Source organism: Bufo bufo, chromosome 2, assembly GCF_905171765.1.
Source record: "Bufo bufo chromosome 2, aBufBuf1.1, whole genome shotgun sequence".
NCBI classification, from domain to species: domain Eukaryota; kingdom Metazoa; phylum Chordata; class Amphibia; order Anura; family Bufonidae; genus Bufo; species Bufo bufo.
This window is the reverse complement of record NC_053390.1, coordinates 27552647-27575620: the sequence shown is the minus strand read 5'-3', so window position 1 is coordinate 27575620 and position 22974 is coordinate 27552647. Positions and strand designations below refer to the sequence as shown.

The window sequence follows — 22974 nt, the reverse complement described above, 5'->3', positions numbered from 1 at the left end:
GTAGATCTAATCCTCCAGAGTCTCTTTTAGGACATCCCATTACCCTATGTTATATACACTCACCTAAAGAATTATTAGGAACACCATACTAATACGGTGTTGGACCCCCTTTTGCCTTCAGAACTGCCTTAATTCTACGTGGCATTGATTCCACAAGGTGCTGATAGCATTCTTTAGAAATGTTGGCCCATATTGATAGGATAGCATCTTGCAGTTGATGGAGATTTGAGGGATGCACATCCAGGGCACGAAGCTCCCGTTCCACCACATCCCAAAGATGCTCTATTGGGTTGAGATCTGGTGACTGTGGGGGCCATTTTAGTACAGTGAACTCCTTGTCATGTTCAAGAAACCAATTTGAAATGATTCGAGCTTTGTGACATGGTGCATTATCCCGCTGGAAGTAGCCATCAGAGGATGGATACATGTTCTCATTCTGTTTATGCCAAATTCTGACTCTTTCCAGTCTTCAACAGTCCAATTTTGGTGAGCTTGTGCAAATTGTAGCCTCTTTTTCCTATTTGTAGTGGAGATGAGTGGTACCCGGTGGGGTCTTCTGCTGTTGTAGCCCATCCGCCTCAAGGTTGTGCGTGTTGTGGCTTCACAAATGCTTTGCTGCATACCTCGGTTGTAACGAGTGGTTATTTCAGTCAACGTTGCTCTTCTATCAGCTTGAATCCGTCGGCCCATTCTCCTCTGACCTCTAGCATCCACAAGGCATTTTTGCCCACAGGACTGCCGCATACTGGATGTTTTTCCCTTTTCACACCATTCTTTGTAAACCATAGAAATGGTTGTGTGTGAAAATCCCAGTAACTGAGCAGATTGTGAAATACTCAGACCGGCCCGTCTGGCACCAACAACCATGCCACGCTCAGAATTGCTTAAATCACCTTTCTTTCCCATTCTGACATTCAGTTTGGAGTTCAGGAGATTCTCTTGACCAGGACCACCCCCCTAAATGCATTGAAGCAACTGCCATGTGATTGGTTGACTAGATAATTGCAATAATGAGAAATAGAACAGGTGTTCCTAATAATTCTTTAGGTCAGTGTATATGCCCCAGTGAGAACAAGCCATCCCTTCTGAGAGCCGTCTGGTCACACCTGGACTCCTCAGGACACTCTGCATCTTGATCAGAGGTGATATTAATCTGACGGCCCCCACTGCTCCTGTGATCTCAGATCTCCAGTGTCACCTCCCCCCCCCCCCCCCATTTATTCCTCCTTCCTCATGGACAAAAGATATCTCTACCAGTGGACAATACACTTATAATGCCCACCCCAGAACTGGTTATGTTTCCGGTAACATTATAACCGTTCGGTTCCTTTCATCCTCTTCTATCGGCCTATAACATGGCCTGTTCTCCGCTCTCCTCGCTGATCGATAGTTACTACTTCTACCCCTCGGATATGTCCCTGGAGGATGAGAGCGTTTATTAAACCATTCACAGGGAACCTCTACAGCAACATCTCTCTGAATGAATCAAGGATTCGGTCTCCTCTGTCCTGACGCTGTGGGAGGCTGACAGTCCAGTCTTCTGTAGTTACTGTATTTCTATGGCCACTCAGTCATAGAGATATTAAAGGGTTAAGGTTGCAGATCTCCAGGGCACAATCTCACACCCCGAACATCTCATTATTTCCTCTCCTTCTACACCTGCCTTATACAAAAGAGTTCCTGCTACGTCCCAACTTAAATAACCATTATATCGGAGGGGGTCCTATCGCTGGAACTCGCACTGATCACGAGAGCGGGGGCCCCGTACCACCTATAATCCCCTGAAATAAATAGAGTGGCTGGTCGGCATGCGCGTGGTCGCTCCATTCATTTCTATGGGAGTTCTGGAGATAATCAAGCGCTGTACTACCCTACCTTGGGCATTCCCATAGAAATGAATGGAGTGGCCACACGCATGTCCCTTATCCTGTAGTAAGCGGATAACTTAATCTAACCGGAATACTCCTTTAAAGAACTTACATTGATTGATATGGAAAAATTGCTGCAATACAAATCCAGCGAACTACAAGCCAAACAATGTAAATCCCCCAGACATGGTGTCGTCTCTTTTGTGTTCTCAGATTCTCACGCTCCATCATATAGAAACATAGAATGTGTCGGCAGATAAGAACCATTTGGCCCATCTAGTCTGCCCAATATACTGAGTACTATGGATAGCCCCTGGCCCTATCTTATATGAAGGATGGCCTTATGCCTATCCCATGCATGCTTAAAGCGAACCTTTCACCTCATTTTCACTTTATAAACTAGCAACAGTACCTTATAGATTATCTTGAGTGTGTTGTTATCCATGTTAGTGCTGCTTTCCTGGGCTCTTTATACTTCAAAAAAGCGTCTTATAAACTTCACATTCGGTGCTCCAACAGTCATGCAACCAGTCAAGGGGGTAGCCCTTCCATCTCCTCTGGCCGTACCGCCCCTGCCCTAACCCCTCCTCTATGCTCCTAACTGACAGCCGGCTCAGTCGCCGGGACGGCACTTCTGAAACCTGCGCATGCGCCGTCCTCCTGATTCGCCGCGGGATCCCGTCTTTCTTGCTGACAAAAGCGCGATCATGTAAGAGAATCGCGCATGCGCCTTACGCGATGCCGGCCTGTCTGCTCTCCCTCCCGTGCGCGCGCTGCACTATTGTCAGCAAGAAAGACGGGATCGCGCGGCGAATCAGGAGGACGGCGCATGCGCAGGTTTCAGAAGCGCCGTCCCGGCGACTGAGCCGGCTGTCAGTTAAGGAGCATAGAGGAGGGGTTAGGGCAGGGGCGGTACGGCCAGAGGAGATGGAAGGGCTACCCCCTTGACTGGTTGCATGACTGTTGGAGAAGTTTATAAGACGCTTTTTTGAAGTATAAAGAGCCCAGGAAAGCAGCACTAACATGGATAACAACACACTCAAGATAATCTATAAGGTACTGTGGCTAGTTTATAAAGTGAAAATGAGGTGAAAGGTTCGCTTTAAACTCCTTCACTGTATTTGCAGCTGCCACTTCTGCAGGAAGGCTATTCCATGCATCCACTACTCTCTCAGTAAAGTAATACTTCCTTATATTACTGTTAAACCTTTGCCCCTCTAATTTAAAACTATGTCCTCTTGTAGCAGTTTTTCTTCTTTTAAATATTCTTTCCTCTTTTACCTTGTTGATTCCCTTTATGTATTTAGCAGTTTCTATCATATCCCCTCTGTCTCTTCTTTCTTCCAAGCTCTACATGTTAAGGTCCTTTAACCTTTCCTGGTAAGTTTTATCCTGCAATCCATGTACCAGTTTAGTAGCTCTTCTCTGAACTCTATTAAAGCTTTCCATGACTCCCTACAGATCCATAACAGCCTGATACATCAGCCACCCCATTTACTTCTACACCTTCTCTCCTAAGGACATACATAAGCTCCCATTACATGTCACTGCACACACGTGTATACACTGCACATGACGGGTCTTACCTTGTGATATAAGAGGCTGGTGCTCCTCCATTACATGTCACTGCACACACGTGTATACACTGCACATGACGGCTCTTACCTTGTGATATAAGAGGCTGGTGCTCCTCCATTACATGTCACCGCACACACGTGTATACACTGCACATGACGGCTCTTACCTTGTGATATAAGAGGCTGGTGCTCCTCCATTACATGTCACTACACACACGTGTATACACTGCACATGACTGCTCTTACCTTGTGATATAAGAGGCTGGTGCTCCTCCATTACATGTCACTGCACACACGTGTATACACTGCACATGACTGCTCTTACCTTGTGATATAAGAGGCTGGTGCTCCTCCATTACATGTCACTGCACACACGTGTATACACTGCACATGACGGCTCTTACCTTGTGATATAAGAGGCTGGTGCTCCTCCATTACATGTCACTGCACACACGTGTATACACTGCACATGACTGCTCTTACCTTGTGATATAAGAGGCTGGTGCTCCTCCATTACATGTCACTGCACACACGTGTATACACTGCACATGACTGCTCTTACCTTGTGATATAAGAGGCTGGTGCTCCTCCATTACATGTCACTGCACACACGTGTATACACTGCACATGACTGCTCTTACCTTGTGATATAAGAGGCTGGAGCTCCTCCATTACATGTCACTGCACACACGTGTATACACTGCACATGACGGCTCTTACCTTGTGATATAAGAGGCTGGTGCTCCTCCATTACATGTCACTGCACACACGTGTATACACTGCACATGACGGCTCTTACCTTGTGATATAAGAGGCTGGTGGTCCTCCATCATGACCTCCTTGTACAGATCCTTGTGTCCTTCTATATACTCCCACTCCTCCATGGAGAAATAGACAGTGACGTCCTGACACCTTATAGGAACCTGACAACACAATGACACCGTCATCACCCAGACCCCTCCAGTGCTGTTACTGGAGAATTTCCCAGCATTCCCAGCAGTGTCACCTCTCCAGTCAGCAGCTCCATCATCTTGTGGGTGAGTTCTAGGATCTTCTGCTCATGTATCAGGGGGTGAGGGGGAGGCTCTGTGATGGGGAGAGGGGTCCTGCTCCGCCCTCCTGACTCCTGGAGATGGATGATGGGAGTCACACAGTCCCCCGATGTCTTCTTCACTATTGTGTACTCCTGTGGATGGAGAGAGACACTTAGGGAATAAACCCTTCAGGGGCCATGTGCTCTCCTCCGGCCCTCTCCTCCTGGGTACAACGTGCCTACTTACCTTCTCATGGCTCCTACAACATGACTATTGGTCACTGGTCACATGATACATCACTCACCATACTGGGGGCTGATCTTCAGGTTCTCCATCACTTGGAAGGTCTGGAGGCCTTTCTCCAGGACCCTGAACTCTTCCTATCACTTCCTATGATGGATTCTCCTTCCCAATGTCTGACTTGTTACAGAATACAATAAAGAGGAGAGAAATCTAGAAAAGTTTACCTCTCCGCTCAGCAGGGAGATGATCTCCAAGGTGAGGTCTAATATTCTTCTGCTGATCTCCTTCCTGTCCATCCTTGGTGGCTCATTCAGGAGAAGAGGAGAGAACTGGAGGAGCTGGAGGCTTCTAGTACTGCAGGCGCCTTTAGGAGAAGAGGAGAGGAAATCATCCAGAGGACAAGACCCGATGTCACCTCCAGAACCACACTCCCTGAGCCTGGAGGGGCCCCGCTTCTCACAGCCCCCACCACATGGATTCCAGGGGCCCCAACATGGAGATTTCTGGTGGCTCCACAGGAGATAAATGTCTGATAGATGCAGGTCCCACCTCTGGGCTGTGCTCAGCTGTGTCCAGAACTCCTAGAGAAGAGACTGGAGAGAGCTGAGCTCAGGCCGGGCCCCGGCTCCATTCATTCTCCTCCTGGATGCAGGGGCCCCTCACCAGGACAGTCAGGGGCCAGTGAATGGTGACAACCCCCACTATCCCCACTACTACTCCCCCCATCACACTAAGCTGAGGAGCGGAGAAGGATTCCTTGTGTGTAATGGAGGAGAATCTCCAGAGGTGACATGTCTGAGCTCTCCACCACACTGTCTCCTCACAGCTCATCTTACCTGCAGGCTGGAGGAATGGCTGATACCAGAGAGAACAAGAGCCCTGACTACCGACCAGGACCTGCCCAGTGTCTGCTGCACTGCCAGAGCTGAAGGACCTGGGGTGATGTCACTGTCATGTGATCAATGCAGGGGGCGGGGCTCAGCAGTGGAGAGAAGTTGTGAGGGACCTTAGGTGACATCACTGTCACGTGATCTTTGCTTTTCTTCTTGGACTCCGCCCTCTGCACTGATCACATGCCGGTGACGTCATCGCAGGTCCTTCAGCTCTGGCAGTGCAGCAGATACTGGGCAGGTCCTGGTCGGTAGTCAGGGCTCTTGTTCTCTCTGGTATCAGCCATTCCTCCAGCCTGCAGGTAAGATGAGCTGTGAGGAGACAGTGTGGTGGAGAGCTCAGACATGTCACCTCTGGAGATTCTCCTCCATTACACACAAGGAATCCTTCTCCGCTCCTCAGCTTAGTATGATGGGGGGAGTAGTAGTGGGGAGAGTGGGGGTTGTCATCATTCTGTGCTGGATGAGAGAATCTGCTCCGTGTGAATGAGGTTTTTACCGCCAGGAGCTTAGATACACCCGGAGCTCAGGGTTTTCCCGTCAGTGCAGCTTTATGAGGGTCTGAGTTTTGCGGGATGAGTTGTACTTTTTCTTGGCCTCATTATCGGGGACATGGGACTCACTGATTAACCTTTATTCTTTTTTTGGAGGGGGGATGAAGAAAACCAGCAATACGACCCTTCTCCTGAATGAGCCACCAAGGATGGACAGGAAGGAGATCAGCAGAAGAATATTGGACCTCACCTTGGAGATCATCTCACTGCTGAGCGGAGAGGTAAACTTTTCTAGATTTCTCTCCTCTTTATTGTATTCTGTAACAAGTCAGACATCGGGGAGGAGAATCCATCATAGGAAGTGATAGGAAGAGTCCAGGGTCCTGGAGAACGGCCTCCAGACCTTCCAAGTGACGGAGAACCTGAAGATCAGCCCCCAGTATGGTGAGTGATGTGTCATGTGACCAGTGACCAATAGTCATGTTGTAGGAGCCATGAGAAGGTAAGTAGGCACGTTGTACCCAGGAGGAGAGGGCCGGAGGAGAGCACATGGCCTCTGAAGGGTTTATTCCCTAAGTGTCTCTCTCCATCCACAGGAGTACACAATAGTGAAGAAGACATCGGGGGACTGTGTGACTCCCATCATCCATCTCCAGGAGTCAGGAGGGCGGAGCAGGACCCCTCCCCCCATCACAGAGCCTCCCCCTCCCCCCCTGATACATGAGCAGAAGATCCTAGAGCTCACCCACAAGATGATGGAGCTGCTGACTGGAGAGGTGACACTGCTGGGAATGCTGGGAAATTCTCCAGTAACAGCACTGGAGGGGTCTGGGTGATGACGGTGTCATTGTGTTGTCAGGTTCCTATAAGGTGTCAGGACGTCACTGTCTATTTCTCCATGGAGGAGTGGGAGTATATAGAAGGACACAAGGATCTGTACATGGAGGCCATGATGGAGGAGCACCAGCCTCTTATATCACAAGGTAAGAGCCGTCATGTGCAGTGTATACACGTGTGTGCAGTGACATGTAATGGAGGAGCACCAGCCTCTTATATCACAAGGTAAGAGCCGTCATGTGCAGTGTGTGCAGTGACATGTAATGGAGGAGCACCAGCCTCTTATATCACAAGGTAAGACCCGTCATGTGCAGTGTATACACGTGTGTGCAGTGACATGTAATGGAGGAGCACCAGCCTCTTATATCACAAGGTAAGACCCATCATGTGCAGTGTGTACACGTGTGTGCAGTGACATGTGATGGAGGAGCACCAGCCTCTTATATCACAGGGTAAGAGCCGTCATGTGCAGTGTATACACGTGTGTGCAGTGACATGTAATGGAGGAGCACCAGCCTCTTATATCACAAGGTAAGACCCGTCATGTGCAGTGTATACACGTGTGTGCAGTGACATGTAATGGAGGAGCACCAGCCTCTAATATCACAAGGTAAGAGCCGTCATGTGCAGTGTATACACGTGTGTGCAGTGACATGTAATGGAGGTGGAGTGCTGTCCACATGTTTTGGGGCCCCCTAGAAGTGAAGGGGTCCAGATCTAAACCGCAAAATTGTAGATCAGATGCGGAAAGCAAAATACAGCCATCTGAATGAGCCCTATTGGAGAGGAGACTGGGAGTAGTTGTTTTATCCGATCACTAAACCTAGAAGTGAAGGAGCTGAGAGAAGAGTCTGATCTATAGACAGATCTACAGGAGGCCATGTATTCAGTCACCGTGTGCTTGTGTCTCCACAGATGGATCCAGGAGGAGAAATCCACCAGAGAGATGTCCCCGTCCTCTGTATTCCCAGGACTGTCCAGAGGAGAAGGTCCCAGAGAATCCTCAGGTAGATGGAGCTGAGCCCTATACACCTCTATATAGTGGGGTCCTGCAGTCATAGAGGGGTCATAGATTGTGGGGGTCTCTTATTTGGATCTGTTAGATTTCCTACCTGTCTGCTGTATTGTACTGAATTGTTACAGATGACAAATCAGGGAGAAGATCTGACTGATATTAAAGTGGAGGATGAAGAAGAGAGGATGATGGGCGATCCCCCGTGTGAGAGTGAGGTGGAGGAGGACATTCCAGGAGATGTCACCACAGGTATGGAATCATGAATGGAGAAAGTGACTTCAGATTCTGTCCTTGGTGCCTTCAGGGCAGGAGGAGAATCTGATCACCGGCTGGTGTGTTGCTCTTTGATTGGAGATTTCCCCATCACATCATGAAGTGTTCCCCTTATCCAGCTGACGGTGATCTCTGATCAGATTCTTCTCTGATCCCGGCTGTTCCTGCAGGACATGACGGTCAGTCACATCCACACACCCACTGGGGATTATGGGGGCACAGCTTTTGTGTCTGTGCTATCATGATGGATACATGTACGGCATTGTGCAGGAAAGGGTTAACCATCATGTTGGGATAGTAAAGAAATATAAAACAGTAATTCATACATTTTGGTGATTTCCTTTTTGATGGTTAAAGGGATTTTGCATAAAAAAAAAGTTAATATCGCTCTAAACCTGTCCTCCTAAGACAATGACTAAATTCTCTCCTCTTTCACTTTGGGCTGCGACTCTTCTTTCTCCTTTTATGACAGCACCCCAAAGATCAAGCCCCCATACTTGTACATCAACGTAAAAAGGAAAAAGTTATGGGTATTTTGAATGCAAAAGCTCAAAAATTACTAGTTTTCTCAAAAATCTATTTTTTCTTTTAATTGTGGAAAAGGACTAAAGCATGAAAAATATTCTATCACCGCACTCGTACCTCCCCATAGAATAAAATTAGCTTCTTATGACCACATTGTCATGTCCTTGGATTCGGCCTGAGACGTGCGCTTTACCTCATGGTGCATTATCTGGTGACTAGGATCAGCTTTTCCATTACAATAGACGATCTCTCTCTAGATTTCACAATACAAAATGCATGTAGTATGATATAGAGCTTAGACCTGATGAGGCCGGTGTACTCTCCTTGAAACTCCATGTCAGAATGGCTGTAAAAAAATACTTTTTTTTACATTTTTCTGTCTGATTTTAAGATAAGCGTATTATTACTCCCGCTAGAGATTGTTTGAGTCCTGTGTTCACAGCTAAAGTCGGTCTCCATCCACCTATAGCTCAGGTGACAAGATTCCAGTGCACCTCCTCCTCTGCTGCTGAAGTCTTGCACATGCTCAGTACAGGCTGCAGTAAAAGAAAGCTGAAGATGGAATTAGAATCTGTAATACCACACTGAAACTGCTGCTGGAAGATGGAGGATCTGTCACTGCAGAGCCAGGGAGACTACAGCTTGTACTGAGAGTGTGTGAGATTTCAGCAGCAGCAGTGGAGGAGGTGCACTGAAAAGTGCTTATCCATTAAAGGATAGGGACACCTTTTTTTGCACAAATTTATTTATTTTGTAGAGAAAATCATTTCTCCAATTGGTTCTATTTATCTATCTTTTTTTCGTTTTCCTTCTCCAGCCTCAGGTGCTTCCTATGCTCAGCGGCTGCTCTCAGTGGGTTTACAGAGAATCCCTCATCTGACGGATTCTCTGTAACTCCTCCTGGCTCCACACGGGAGCGCGCAGTGTCTCTCTCTCCCTCTTCTAACCCCCCCTTCAGGATGGCAGAGTGGTGCAGACTGTCAGCTGTAACATACAGCTGACAGTCTGCTTCAACCTGCAGACATAACCCCTTCCATGCCATGGTCCTTGGGGACCTTAGTATGTAAGGGGCTTACCATCGGGCCGCTGCTGTGGCAGCGGCCCGATGCTTGAATGGTTAATGTGTGGAACATGCCCCCAACCCCATCTCCCCTGTTCAGTATGGCCTCTTGTGCCCCCCCCCCCCCCCCCCCGGCAGCGCAGCAGTCCTGCATCTATCCAACCCCCAACCCCTGTCAAGGCTGGACACAAACCCCCACCGCAGTACAGGATGGCGCGGCAGCACAGGACCCCCCCCTAATCCCCTGCCCCAGTTCGGGATGGCCGAGCAGAGCCCCCCTCCCCTTCAGGATGGTATGGCAGCAGAAAGCATGCGCTCCCCCCTCGCCGTTCAGGATGGCCAAGCAGAGCTGACGACACACAGCTGACAATCTGCTTGAAACGGATGACATCGGTGCTGGCACCCATGTTGACCGTTTAACCCCTTCCATGCCGCGGTCCTTAGGGCCCGCTGTGTGGAAGGGGCTAACCATCGGGCCACTGCTCTGCTGTGGCAGCGTCCCGATGGTTACCATGGCAACCGGACGCCTTCACAGTCATCCAGATTGCAATGGTATATCTGAGCCTGATCAGGCTAAGGGTCCATTCAGACATCCGCAAAATGGATCCGGAAAGTCCAGTCTTCTGTGGTTACTGTATTTCTATGGCCACTCAGTCATAGAGATATTAAAGGGTTAGGTTGCAGATCTCCAGGGCACAATCTCACACCCCGAACATCTCATTATTTCCTCTCCTTCTACACCTGCCTTATACAAAAGAGTTCCTGCTACGTCCCCACTTAAATAACCATTATATCGGAGGGGGTCCTATTGCTGGAACTCGCACTGATCACGAGAGCGGGGGCCCCGTACCACCTATAATCCCCTGAAATAAATAGAGTGGCTGGTCGGCATGCGCGTGGTCGCTCCATTCATTTCTATGGGAGTTCTGGAGATAACCAAGCGCTGTACTACCCTACCTTGGGCATTCCCATAGAAATGAATGGAGTGGCCACACGCATGTCCCTTATCCTGTAGTAAGCGGATAACTTAATCTAACCGGAATGCTCCTTTAAAGAACTTACATTGATTGATATGGAAAAATTGCTGCAATACAAATACAGCGAACTACAAGTGCCGCAGGCCCCCTAGAAGTGAAGGGGTCCAGATCTAAGCCGCAAAATTGTAGATCAGATGCGGAAAGCAAAATACAGCCATCTGAATGAGCCCTATTGTAGAGGAGACTGGGAGTAGTTGTTTTATCCGATCTATAGACAGATCTACAGGAGGCCATGTATTCAGTCACTGTGTGCTTGTGTCTCCACAGATGGATCCAGGAGGAGAAATCCACCAGAGAGATGTCCCCGTCCCCTGTATTCCCAGGACTGTCCAGAGGAGAAGGTCCCAGAGAATCCTCAGGTAGATGGAGCTGAGCCCTATACACATCTATATAGGGGGGTCCTGCAGTCATAGAGGGGTCATAGATTGTGGGGGTCTCTTATGTGGATCTGTTAGATTTCCCACCTGTCTGCTGTATTGTCCTGAATTGTTACAGATGACAAATCCGGGGGAAGATCTGACTGATATTAAAGTGGAGGATGAAGAAGAGTGGATGATGGGCTATTCCCTGTGTAAGATTGAGGTGGAGGAGGACATTCCAGGAGATGTCACCACAGGTATGGAATCATGAATGGAGAAAGTGACTTCAGATTCTGTCCTTGGTGCCTTCAGGGCAGGAGGAGAATCTGATCACCGGCTGCTGCTCTTTGATTGAAGATGTCCCCATCACATCATGAAGTGTTCCCCTTATCCAGCTGACGGGGATCTCTGATCAGATTCTTCTCTGATCCCGGCTGTTCCTGCAGGACATGACGGTCAGTCACATCCACACACCCACTGGGGATTATGGGGGCACAGCTTTTGTGTCTGTGCTATCATGATGGATACATGTACGGCATTGTGCAGGAATTACATGCTGCCAGTGACCTACATGTACCTCCTTGTGCAGGAAAGGGTTAACCATCATGTTGGGATAGTAAAGAGATATAAAACAGTAATTCATACATTTTGGTGATTTCCTTTTTGATGGTTAAAGGGATTTTGCATTAAAAAAATAAAAAAAAAAGTTAATATCGCTCTAAACCTGTCCTCCTAAGACAATGACTAAATTCTCTCCTCTTTCACTTTGGGCTGCGACTCTTCTTTCTCCTTTTATGACAGCACCCCAAAGATCAAGCCCCCATACTTGTACATCAACGTAAAAAGGAAAAAGTTATGGGTATTTTGAATGCAAAAGCTCAAAAATTACTAGTTTTCTCAAAAATCTATTTTTTCTTTTAATTGTGGAAAAGGACTAAAGCATGGAAAATATTCTATCACCGCACTCGTACCTCCCCATAGAATAAAATTAGCTTCTTATGAGCACATTGTCATGTCCTTGGATTCGGCCCGAGACGTGCGCTTTATTTCATGGTGCATTATCTGGTGACTAGGATCAGCTTTTCCATTACAATAGACGATCTCTCTCTAGATTTCACAATACAAAATGCATGTAGTATGATATAGAGCTTAGACCTGATGAGGCCGGTGTACTCTCCTTGAAACTCCATGTCAGAATGGCTGTAAAAAAATACTTTTTTTTTCTGTCTGATATTAAGATAAGCGTATTATTACTCCCGCTAGAGATTGTTTGAGTCCTGTGTTCACAGCTAAAGTCGGTCTCCATCCACCTATAGCTCAGGTGACAAGATTCCAGTGCACCTCCTCCTCTGCTGCTGAAGTCTCGCACATGCTCAGTACAGGCTGCAGTAAAAGAAAGCTGAAGATGGAATTAGAATCTGTAATTCAACACTGAAACTGCTGCTGGAAGATGGAGGATCTGTCACTGCAGAGCCAGGGAGACTGCAGCTTGTACTGAGAGTGTGTGAGGTTTCAGCAGCAGCAGTGGAGGAGGTGCACTGAAAAGTGCTTATCCATTAAAAGATAGGGACACCTTTTTTTGCACAAATTTATTTATTTTGTAGAGAAAATCATTTCTCCAATTGGTTCTATTTATCTATCTTTTTTTCGTTTTCCTTCTCCAGCCTCAGGTGCTTCCTATGCTCAGCGGCTGCTCTCAGTGGGTTTACAGAGAATCCCTCATCTGACGGATTCTCTGTAACTCCTCCTGGCTCCACACGGGAGCGCGCAGTGTCTCTCTCTCCCTCTTCTAACCCCCCCTTCAGGATGGCAGAGTGGTGCAGACTGTCAGCTGTAACATACAGCTGACAGTCTGCTTCAACCTGCAGACATAACCCCTTCCATGCCATGGTCCTTGGGGACCTTAGTATGTAAGGGGCTTACCATCGGGCCGCTGCTGTGGCAGCGGCCCGATGCTTGAATGGTTAATGTGTGGAACATGCCCCCAACCCCATCTCCCCTGTTCAGTATGGCCTCTTGTGCCCCCCCCCGGCAGCGCAGCAGTCCTGCATCCATCCAACCCCCAACCCCTGTCAAGGCTGGACACAAACCCCCACCGCAGTACAGGATGGCGCGGCAGCACAGGACCCCCCCCTAATCCCCTGCCCCAGTTCGGGATGGCCGAGCAGAGCCCCCCTCCCCTTCAGGACGGTATGGCAGCAGAAAGCATGCGCTCCCCCCTCGCCGTTCAGGATGGCCAAGCAGAGCTGACGACACACAGCTCACAATCTGCTTGAAACGGATGACATCGGTGCTGGCACCCATGTCGACCGTTTAACCCCTTCCATGCCGCGGTCCTTAGGGCCCGCTGTGTGGAAGGGGCTAACCATCGGGCCACTGCTCTGCTGTGGCAGCGTCCCGATGGTTACCATGGCAACCGGACGCCTTCACAGTCATCCAGATTGCAATGGTATATCTGAGCCTGATCAGGCTAAGGGTCCATTCAGACATCCGCAAAATGGATCCGGAAAGTCCAGTCTTCTGTGGTTACTGTATTTCTATGGCCACTCAGTCATAGAGATATTAAAGGGTTAAGGTTGCAGATCTCCAGGGCACAATCTCACACCCCGAACATCTCATTATTTCCTCTCCTTCTACACCTGCCTTATACAAAAGAGTTCCTGCTACGTCCCCACTTAAATAACCATTATATCGGAGGAGGTCCTATTGCTGGAACTCGCACTGATCACGAGAGCGGGGGCCCCGTACCACCTATAATCCCCTGAAATAAATAGAGTGGCTGGTCGGCATGCGCGTGGTCGCTCCATTCATTTCTATGGGAGTTCTGGAGATAACCAAGCGCTGTACTACCCTACCTTGGGCATTCCCATAGAAACGAGTGGAGTGGCCACACGCATGTCCCTTATCCTGTAGTAAGCGGATAACTTAATCTAACCGGAATGCTCCTTTAAAGAACTTACATTGATTGATATGGAAAAATTGCTGCAATACAAATCCACCGAACTACAAGCGCCGCAGGCCCCCTAGAAGTGAAGGGGTCCAGATCTAAGCCGCAAAATTGTAGATCAGATGCGGAAAGCAATATACAGCCATCTGAATGAGCCCTATTGTAGAGGAGACTGGGAGTAGTTGTTTTATCCGATCTATAGACAGATCTACAGGAGGCCATGTATACAGTCACCGTGTGCTTGTGTCTCCACAGATGGATCCAGGAGGAGAAATCCACCAGAGAGATGTCCCCATCCTCTGTATTCCCAGGACTGTCCAGAGGAGAAGGTCCCAGAGAATCCTCAGGTAGATGGAGCTGAGCCCTATACACATCTATATAGGGGGGTCCTGCAGTTATAGAGGGGTCATAGATTGTGGGGGTCTCTTCTGTGGATCTGTTAGATTTCCCACCTGTCTGCTGTATTGTACTGAATTGTTACAGATGACAAATCAGGGGGAAGATCTGACTGATATTAAAGTGGAGGATGAAGAAGATTGGATGATGGGTGATCCCCCGTGTAAGAGTGAGGTGGAGGAGGACATTCCAGGAGATGTCACCACAGGTATGGAATCATGAATGGAGAAAGTGACCTCAGATTATGTCCTTGGTGCCTTCAGGGCAGGAGGAGAATCTGATCACCGGCTGCTGCTCTTTGATTGGAGATGTCTCCATCACATGAAGTGTTCTCCTTATCCAGCTGACAGTGATCTCTGATCAGATTCTTCTCTGATCCCGGCTGTTCCTGCAGGACATGACGGTCAGTCACATCCACACACCCACTGGGGATTATGGGGGCACAGCTTTTGTGTCTGTGCTATCATGATGGATACATGTACGGCATTGTGCAGGAAAGGGTTAACCATCATGTTGGGATAGTAAAGAGATATAAAACAGTAATTCATACATTTTGGTGATTTCCTTTTTGATGGTTAAAGGGATTTTGCATAAAAAAAAAAAAAAAAAAGTTAATATCGCTCTAAACCTGTCCTCCTAAGACAATGACTAAATTCTCTCCTCTTTCACTTTGGGCTGCGACTCTTCTTTCTCCTTTTATGACAGCACCCCAAAGATCAAGCCCCCATACTTGTACATCAACGTAAAAAGGAAAAAGTTATGGGTATTTTGAATGCAAAAGCACAAAAATTACTAGTTTTCTCAAAAATCTATTTTTTCTTTTAATTGTGGAAAAGGACTAAAGCATGAAAAATATTCTATCACCGCACTCGTACCTCCCCATAGAATAAAATTAGCTTCTTATGAGCACATTGTCATGTCCTTGGATTCGGCCTGAGACGTGCGCTTTACCTCATGGTGCATTATCTGGTGACTAGGATCAGCTTTTCCATTACAATAGACGATCTCTCTCTAGATTTCACAATACAAAATGCATGTAGTATGATATAGAGCTTAGACCTGATGAGGCCGGTGTACTTTCCTTGAAACTCCATGTCAGAATGGCTGTAAAAAAATACTTTTTTTTACATTTTTCTGTCTGATATTAAGATAAGCGTATTATTACTCCCGCTAGAGATTGTTTGAGTCCTGTGTTCACAAGCTAAAGTCGGTCTCCATCCACCTATAGCTCAGGTGACAAGATTCCAGTGCACCTCCTCCTCTGCTGCTGGCAGCGTCCCGATGGTTACCATGGCAACCGGACGCCTTCACAGTCATCCAGATTGCCATGGTATATCTGAGCCTGATCAGGCTAAGGGTCCATTCAGACATCCGCAAAATGGATCCGGATGCGTTCCGTAACATTGCGGAACGGATCCGGACCCATTCATTTTCAATGGTGATGGAAAAGATGCAGTCCGCGGCTCCACAAAAAAATATCCATGTCCTATTCTTGTCCACAGCTGCAGACAAGAATAGGCATTTCTATCGGGGTGCCGGCCCGGTGTTACGGACCCGCAAAACACTGTGGACGTGTGAATGGACCCTAAGTGTAATTGAAAATTAACTATACAGTGTATTGTAGAGGCATCAGACCCACTGGATCTGCAAGAACCAAGTGGGTCTGGGACAAAAAAGTGTGAAATTTTTATTTATTTTTTTTATTTAAAAAAATAACATACTTTACCCGCACATATAATTGGTTAAAAAAAATACTAAACATGTTTGGTATCGCCGCTTCCATAACTACCTAATCTATAAAAGGATCATGTTACTTTCCCCGCACGGTGAACGCCATAAAAAAAAAAACTATGATAGAATTGAAGTTTTGCCCACCTCACTTCCCAAAAAATGGTATAAAAAGCAATCAAAAGAGTTATATGTACCCAAAGTTAGCACCAATCAAATTGTCATCTCATTCCGCAAAAAATGAGACCCTACCTACGACAATCGTCCAAAAAATATAAAAAATATGGCTTTCAGAAAATGGAGACACAAAAACATTTTTTTTCTTTTCAAAAATGCTTTTATTGTGTAAAAATCAACTTTATGCTGATCTCACTGAGGGCAGCATAAATTTGTGACAGAAATGCTAATTTCAGCGGTGTGTCACTCATGAGCTAAAAGTAAGTGGTTGCCGAGAACCAGCTTTATAATCATTGCAGCCCGGGCCTGGAGAAGAGTCAAATCTACCTGAGAAGAGTCCTGGTTATTCATAATCTCCTGCTCTCTCGCCCATCTGCTGATGATTGGCAGTTCTCTTCTAGAGAGAAAAGGAGAAGTCTAGGTAGAAGACTGTCAGTCATCAGCAGGTGGGCAGGAATTCATGAATAACCATGACTCTTCTCCGGTGGCCATGACTCTTTTCCAGGCCCAGTCTGCAATGATTGTGATGTTGGTTCTCGGCAAGTTTTGTCACAATCTACAGTTCTCTGGCCCTTGATATCCAGACACCATTCTTTTTCAGTGGAATTTGGCTTCCCTTTCTGTGGTTCGGACCTTTCTGTAGTGGGTGGCGCACTCTGCGCCCCCTTACCGACTTCCGTTGAATCCTTGGGACCTTAATCTGGTTCTCAGCGCTCTCCAGTCCTCTCAGTTTGAACCTTTGAAGCAGGTGTCCCTTCGCTTCCTGTCCTACAAGGTGGCCTCTTGGGCAGTACATCATGAGTAAGGATGAGCGAACCCGTGGAAGTTCGGGTTCGCTGAGTTCGGCCGAACTTCAGGTAAAAGTTCGGTTTCGAGACCACGTGGTGAGCGCGGTGACGTCATCGCAGGTCCTTTTGCGATCAAGTGGATGAGGTGATTTTTATTTTTATTATTTTTATTATTAAGAATGCTATTATTTTCCGTTATAACCATGTTATAATGGAAAATAATAAATTCACCCAAACCCGAACCTGAACTTCAGTGAAAAAGTCTGGGTCCGGGTACCCGAACTCGCAAAGTTCGGTACGAACCCGAACTTTGTAGTTCGGATTCGCTCAACCCCAATCATGAGGCTTCAGCCCTTCAGGGGTGCAAGGCGACTGCCTGGTCTTCTTACACACCTTTTTTCCAAATTTTACAGAGTGCACACCTTTGCATCTTCTGACACTTCTCTGGGGCGTAGAGTTTTGCAGATGACTGTCCTCTGATTGGCCGGATGGCTTCTTCCTTTAGGGAAAGTAGTGAATAGTGATCTGGATTGTTTAAGACTTAACTTTTACTTATTATACATTATAAAATATATCCCTCAAAGTGGTTCAATATAAATACAACTTTTCATAGTCCCACACTACAGGGGACTCCTTGAAAACAAGGGAAACCGTGTCTACACTTAGTGTCAAACACTAAAGGGTGACAGAAGCCGTTATGCCCAATCACCTTACAATTTTTCCACAGTCACACACAGAAGAGGACTCTTTGGAAACAAAAACAATTATGTCTACACTTATACTTTCAGTGTCAGACAGTATAGGGTGGCAAGAGCCGATATGCACGAGCACCCTAAATGTACAGAAAACAGGGTAGCAGTAATCGATATATATCGGCACCCTATATACACAGTGATGTGAATAGATAACATATAGCAATGTATACAAAAATGCACGGCGGCATACAGAGAAAAGTATGCACATTGATTAGGTACATAAATATCATCATACACGAAGGATGCACAGCTGCACCTATATCAAAAAGGTGCACGGCGGCACCGAAGAAACCCAGGGTCCTACCCTACAGTTGATAGGCTCTTCAGACACCTCCGTTCCACTATTTCTTGGTGGGATGGTCCGGTTTTGGTGGTACGAGGCCCTTAAAAGTGGGAGTAGCAGGAAGATGTTCCTATATATCCCTGGATGACCCTAGGGGCCCTACAATAGCCCTATTGGCCTAACCACGGAGTGTCCCACTAGTTGGGCCCCCGTCCGGAACCTAACCCTGGAATTGCGTTCCCTATTTGGCCCTGAAAAGATCCCGACATGCACGTTTCTGAGGCAGAAACAGTCCTCTCATCAGGAAAATATATAAAAAAGGGCTAGATGTAATACACTTGCCAGAGAAGATGTTCACCAATAAGTGTTTGCTGGAAAAGGTATTTGCCAGCAAATACAAAAAACCACTGGAAAAGATAGCCCCCAGTGGAATAAAATACACAGGTAAGTGCCAAAAAGGGAATAAAGAAGGGGGACAGATGGAGGACCCCTTCCCCCTAGTTGCGGTAGATGATTAGAGCCGCTGGCATGGATGTTACCTGGCGTCCGCAGGTGCCCGCCGATATTTAAACTGTCGCGTCCTTTAGGACCCACCCCAGGGACTGCTCTACTATCGTCCCATGGTCAAGCGTGTGTCCCCCAATGATTCGGATGAGAAAACTAGATTTTTGTACTTACCCGACTTAGGGGTGGGCAGGGCTGACTGATTCATGCGCATAACAAAACACAAGGTGCATATTAAAATATATAAATATATAACACTATATAAACTGACTATGGTTTCTGCTGCACTGTACCTAAATTTTAGAGGAGAACAATTAGAAAAAAATATTTTTCATTACACCTCAGGTCAGACCAGCAATCAGACCCCCAATGTTAATCAGACCCCCAATGGCTCAGATCAACCCCCAAACCTTTAGCCATCTATCAGCCCCCCATGTCAGCCATAAGCCCCCCAGGTCAGCCATTAGCCCCCAGTGCAAATAAAATTAAAAAAACACTTACCTCTCCTGCTCCTTGTCACTATCGCGATCCTCTTCATTCTGCTGTCGGCTGTGTATAGTGGCGCACAGTGTGAGGTCACAGAGCGACCTCACGCTGTGCGCAGCCCTGCACAGCCGATAGCTGAGCCGAGGACCAGGAAGCGGTGAGTACAGATCCTTCACCGCTTCCTGGTCCTTCTGTACTAATGAAGCGCTTCGATAATGGAAGCGCTTCATTAGTACAGCGTTAAAGACTGCCCTGATCGCCGCGGCCCGGCAAACCATCTTCCAGGGCCCGGTCTTGGGCCGCGGCCCGGCTATTGGGGACCGCTGCCCCAATGAACGGAAGAGAAACAGATTTTACGGTAAGTACAAAAATCTAGTTTTTTTTTATCACATTACATCACAAAAAGTGTAATACCAAGCAATCAAAAATTCATATGTGCCCCAAAATGGTACCAATCAAACCAACATCTCATCCCTCAAAAAATTAGACCCTACCTAAGACAATTGCCCAAGAAATAAAAAAAATATGACTTTCAGAAGATGGAGACACAAAAACATGATTTTTTATTTTTTTTTAAATGCTTTTATTGTGTAAAAATAAAATAAAAAAAAATGCACATATTAGGTATCGCCGCGTCCGTAATGACCTGCTATATAAAAATATCATGTGATCTAACCCGTCTGGTGAACGTCGTTAAAAAAAAAAAAAAAATGCATAAAAAAGTATTTATTGAATAACCCATTGGCTATGCTAAATCTTTAATTACATGCAATTACAAAATAATTCAGATGCTAGTTTGAAAATTGTAGAATATTGTATTTTTCATGAGACAACCTCTTTAAGGTAAAGGGCATCTGTCAGCAGATGTGTACCTATAAACCTGGCTAACACTTTGTATGTGCACCTGGAGGCTAAAGGTATCTGTGTGGGTCCCATGTTCATATATGACCGCATTGCTGAGAAAATTTTTTACCTAGAGGCTCAGCTCTCTCTGCAACGGCCGCGCCCTCTGCACCTTCACTGACAGAGCCAAGCAGTGAAAATATCATCATGGCTGTTGCAGAGAGAGCTGAGCCTCTAAGTAGTAATGGTAACACTCCCGTTGCTCCTAGAGTCTCATTTGCATATCTTAAAACATAATTTTTCTCAGCAATGCGGGCACATATGAACATGGAACCAACACAGATGTCTTCAGCTGCCAAGTGCACATGTAACAGGTTGGCCAGTGTCATAGGTACAAAACTGCTGACAGAGGCCCTTTAACTTGTTGTATTAATGTGATGATATTGAAGGGCCAAATGTCTTCACATAAGGCAGATCACCATACATGGTTGGTTTTTCACATTTTTGAGCTGGTTTGTGTAACAAAAGTGGTGAACAGGTCTAGAGCAGAAACCTGGACTTGGTCAGAAATCAGGAAGTGTTATAGAAAGCTTTAAAAGACTGGAATCACACATGAAGTTTTTGGTGCAGACTTCTGAACCAAAGCACAGAGTGGATTCAGAATGAATCACTTATACCCCTAGTCAGGTGGATCCCCCAGTGGGCCCCTAGTCCCCCACCCCCTGAACAAGGGCCAGCCAGTATCCTCTTTCCCCAGGAACCCGCCTTTTTGAAGTTGTTGCAGGGACCCTCATAATCATCTTGAGTGTCTTGCTCCCCTCAACTATGTGAATAGGTAATATTTGCATGTACACTGCGCCCCCACACTGAGTTTTACTGGTGGGCTCTAGGCACCTAAGTTCGACACTGTCCCTGGATTCACTATCAACCTAAAAATAATTTTTTTCACGTTTTCTACTCAAATCATAAAATTCCAATTTTTATCTTCACAGACAATACCATTAAGAATTCTGATTCACTAAATTATAAAGCAGAGGAAGATAACATGCAGCGCTCTTCAGGAGAAAACCACATTACCCTTAATGTGTATCCAGGACTTCACAGTACAGATCTGTCTTATAATCCCTCTCAGCATCAGGAACCCTCTCCTGATCAGCCACAGATAACGACAAGTAAAGGTCAGAAAGGGGCTAAATGGTTACAGTGTGGTAAAGCATTCACAAAAAGATCAAGACTTTCTCTACACAGTAGACGTCACACAGGAGCAAAGCCATACTCCTGTTCTGAATGTGGGAAGAGCTTGACAAGTAAATCAAATCTTGTTACACATGAGCGAATTCACACAGGAGAGAAGCCATATTCATGTTCAGAATTTTGGGAATGTTTTAGACAGACAGCAGATCTTGTTAAACATAGGAAAAGTCACACAGGAGAGAAGCCGTATTTATGTTCAGAATGTGACAAATGTTTTACACAGAAAGCACATATTGTTGAACATGAGAGAATTCACACAGGGGAGAAACCATATTCATGTCCAGAATGTGAGAAATGTTTTGCACAAAAAAAGAGCCTTATTATCCATCAGAGAATTCACACAGGAGAGAAACCATATTCATGTTCAGAATGTGGGAAATGTTTTACGCAGAATAGTAGCCTTATTAACCATCAAAGAATTCACACAGGAGAAAAACCATTTTCATGCTTAGAATGTGGGAAATGCTTTACAAATAAATCCAATCTTGTTACACATGAGAGAATTCACACAGGAGAGAAGCCATATTCATGTTCAGAATGTGGGAAATGTTTTGCAGACAAGTCGAGTTTTAAGAAACATGAGAGGAGAAATCACACAAGGGAGAAGCCGTATTCATGTTCAGAATGTGGGAAATGCTTTACAAATAAATCCAATCTTGTTACACATAAGATAATTCACACAGGAGAGAAGCCATATTTATGTTCAGAATGTGGGAAATGTTTCGCATTCAAATCCCATCTTGTTGCGCATAAGAGATGTCACAGAGGAGAGAAACCATATTCATGTTCAGAATGTGGGAAATGTTTTACGCAGAATAGTAGCCTTATTAACCATCAAAGAATTCACACAGGAGAAAAACCATTTTCATGCTTAGAATGTGGGAAATGCTTTACAAATAAATCAAATCTTGTTACACATGAGAGAATTCACACAGGAGAGAAGCCATATTCATGTTCGGAATGTGGGAAATGTTTTACAGATAGATCAAATCTTGTTTTACATAAGAGTGTTCACACAGGAGTGAAGCCATATTCATGTTCAGAATGTGGGAAATGTTTTACACTGAAATCGTACCTTGTTAAACATGAGAGAATTCACACAAGAGAGAAGTCATATTAACCCCTTAGGGACGCATGACGTACCGGTACGGCATGTTTCCCGAGTCCTTAAGGACCCATGACGTACCGGTACGTCATGAGTTTAAAATGAGATTGCGGCGCTGCGGGGGTTAATCCGAACGGGATGCCGGCTGAAATAGCGGACCGCTGTATGGAAAAGGTTAACAGCTCAGGGAGCACCCTCCCTCTCCCATCGGGGGTCTGCTTGTGCCTTTGCAGCCCCCCGATGGAGAGGGAGAGAGCCCCCAGACAGCCCCGTCCTTACCCTTCCCCATCTGCGAAGTTGTGGCTACAACTGAGCAGACGGGGAAGGTTCCCATGGCAACGGGACGCCAAAGCCAGGAACTGTGTGTGAGAAAACCCAGGGTGGCGCTACCCCAACGCGCGTTTCGACATACCCCTGACGAAGGTACGCCGAAACGCGCGTTGGGTAGCGCCACCCTGGGTTTTCTCGCACACGGTTCCTGGCTTTGGTGAGTCCC

The 22974-nt window shown here is 46.5% G+C and overlaps 1 protein-coding gene across 1 annotated transcript in view; it reads left to right on the top strand.

Moving 5' to 3' along the window:
* Positions 1-22487, top strand: part of LOC120991223 (zinc finger protein 260-like) — a gene marked incomplete at its 3' end in the record, with an annotated part of 75893 nt that extends 53406 nt beyond the window's left edge. Inside the window, exons 5-6 of the mRNA XM_040420082.1 lie at positions 21536-21951; positions 22039-22487. Coding sequence (XP_040276016.1) covers positions 21536-21951; positions 22039-22487 — 865 coding nt within the window. The remainder of the gene's footprint in view (positions 1-21535; positions 21952-22038) is intronic.
* Between the last annotated feature and the right edge of the window lie 487 nt (positions 22488-22974).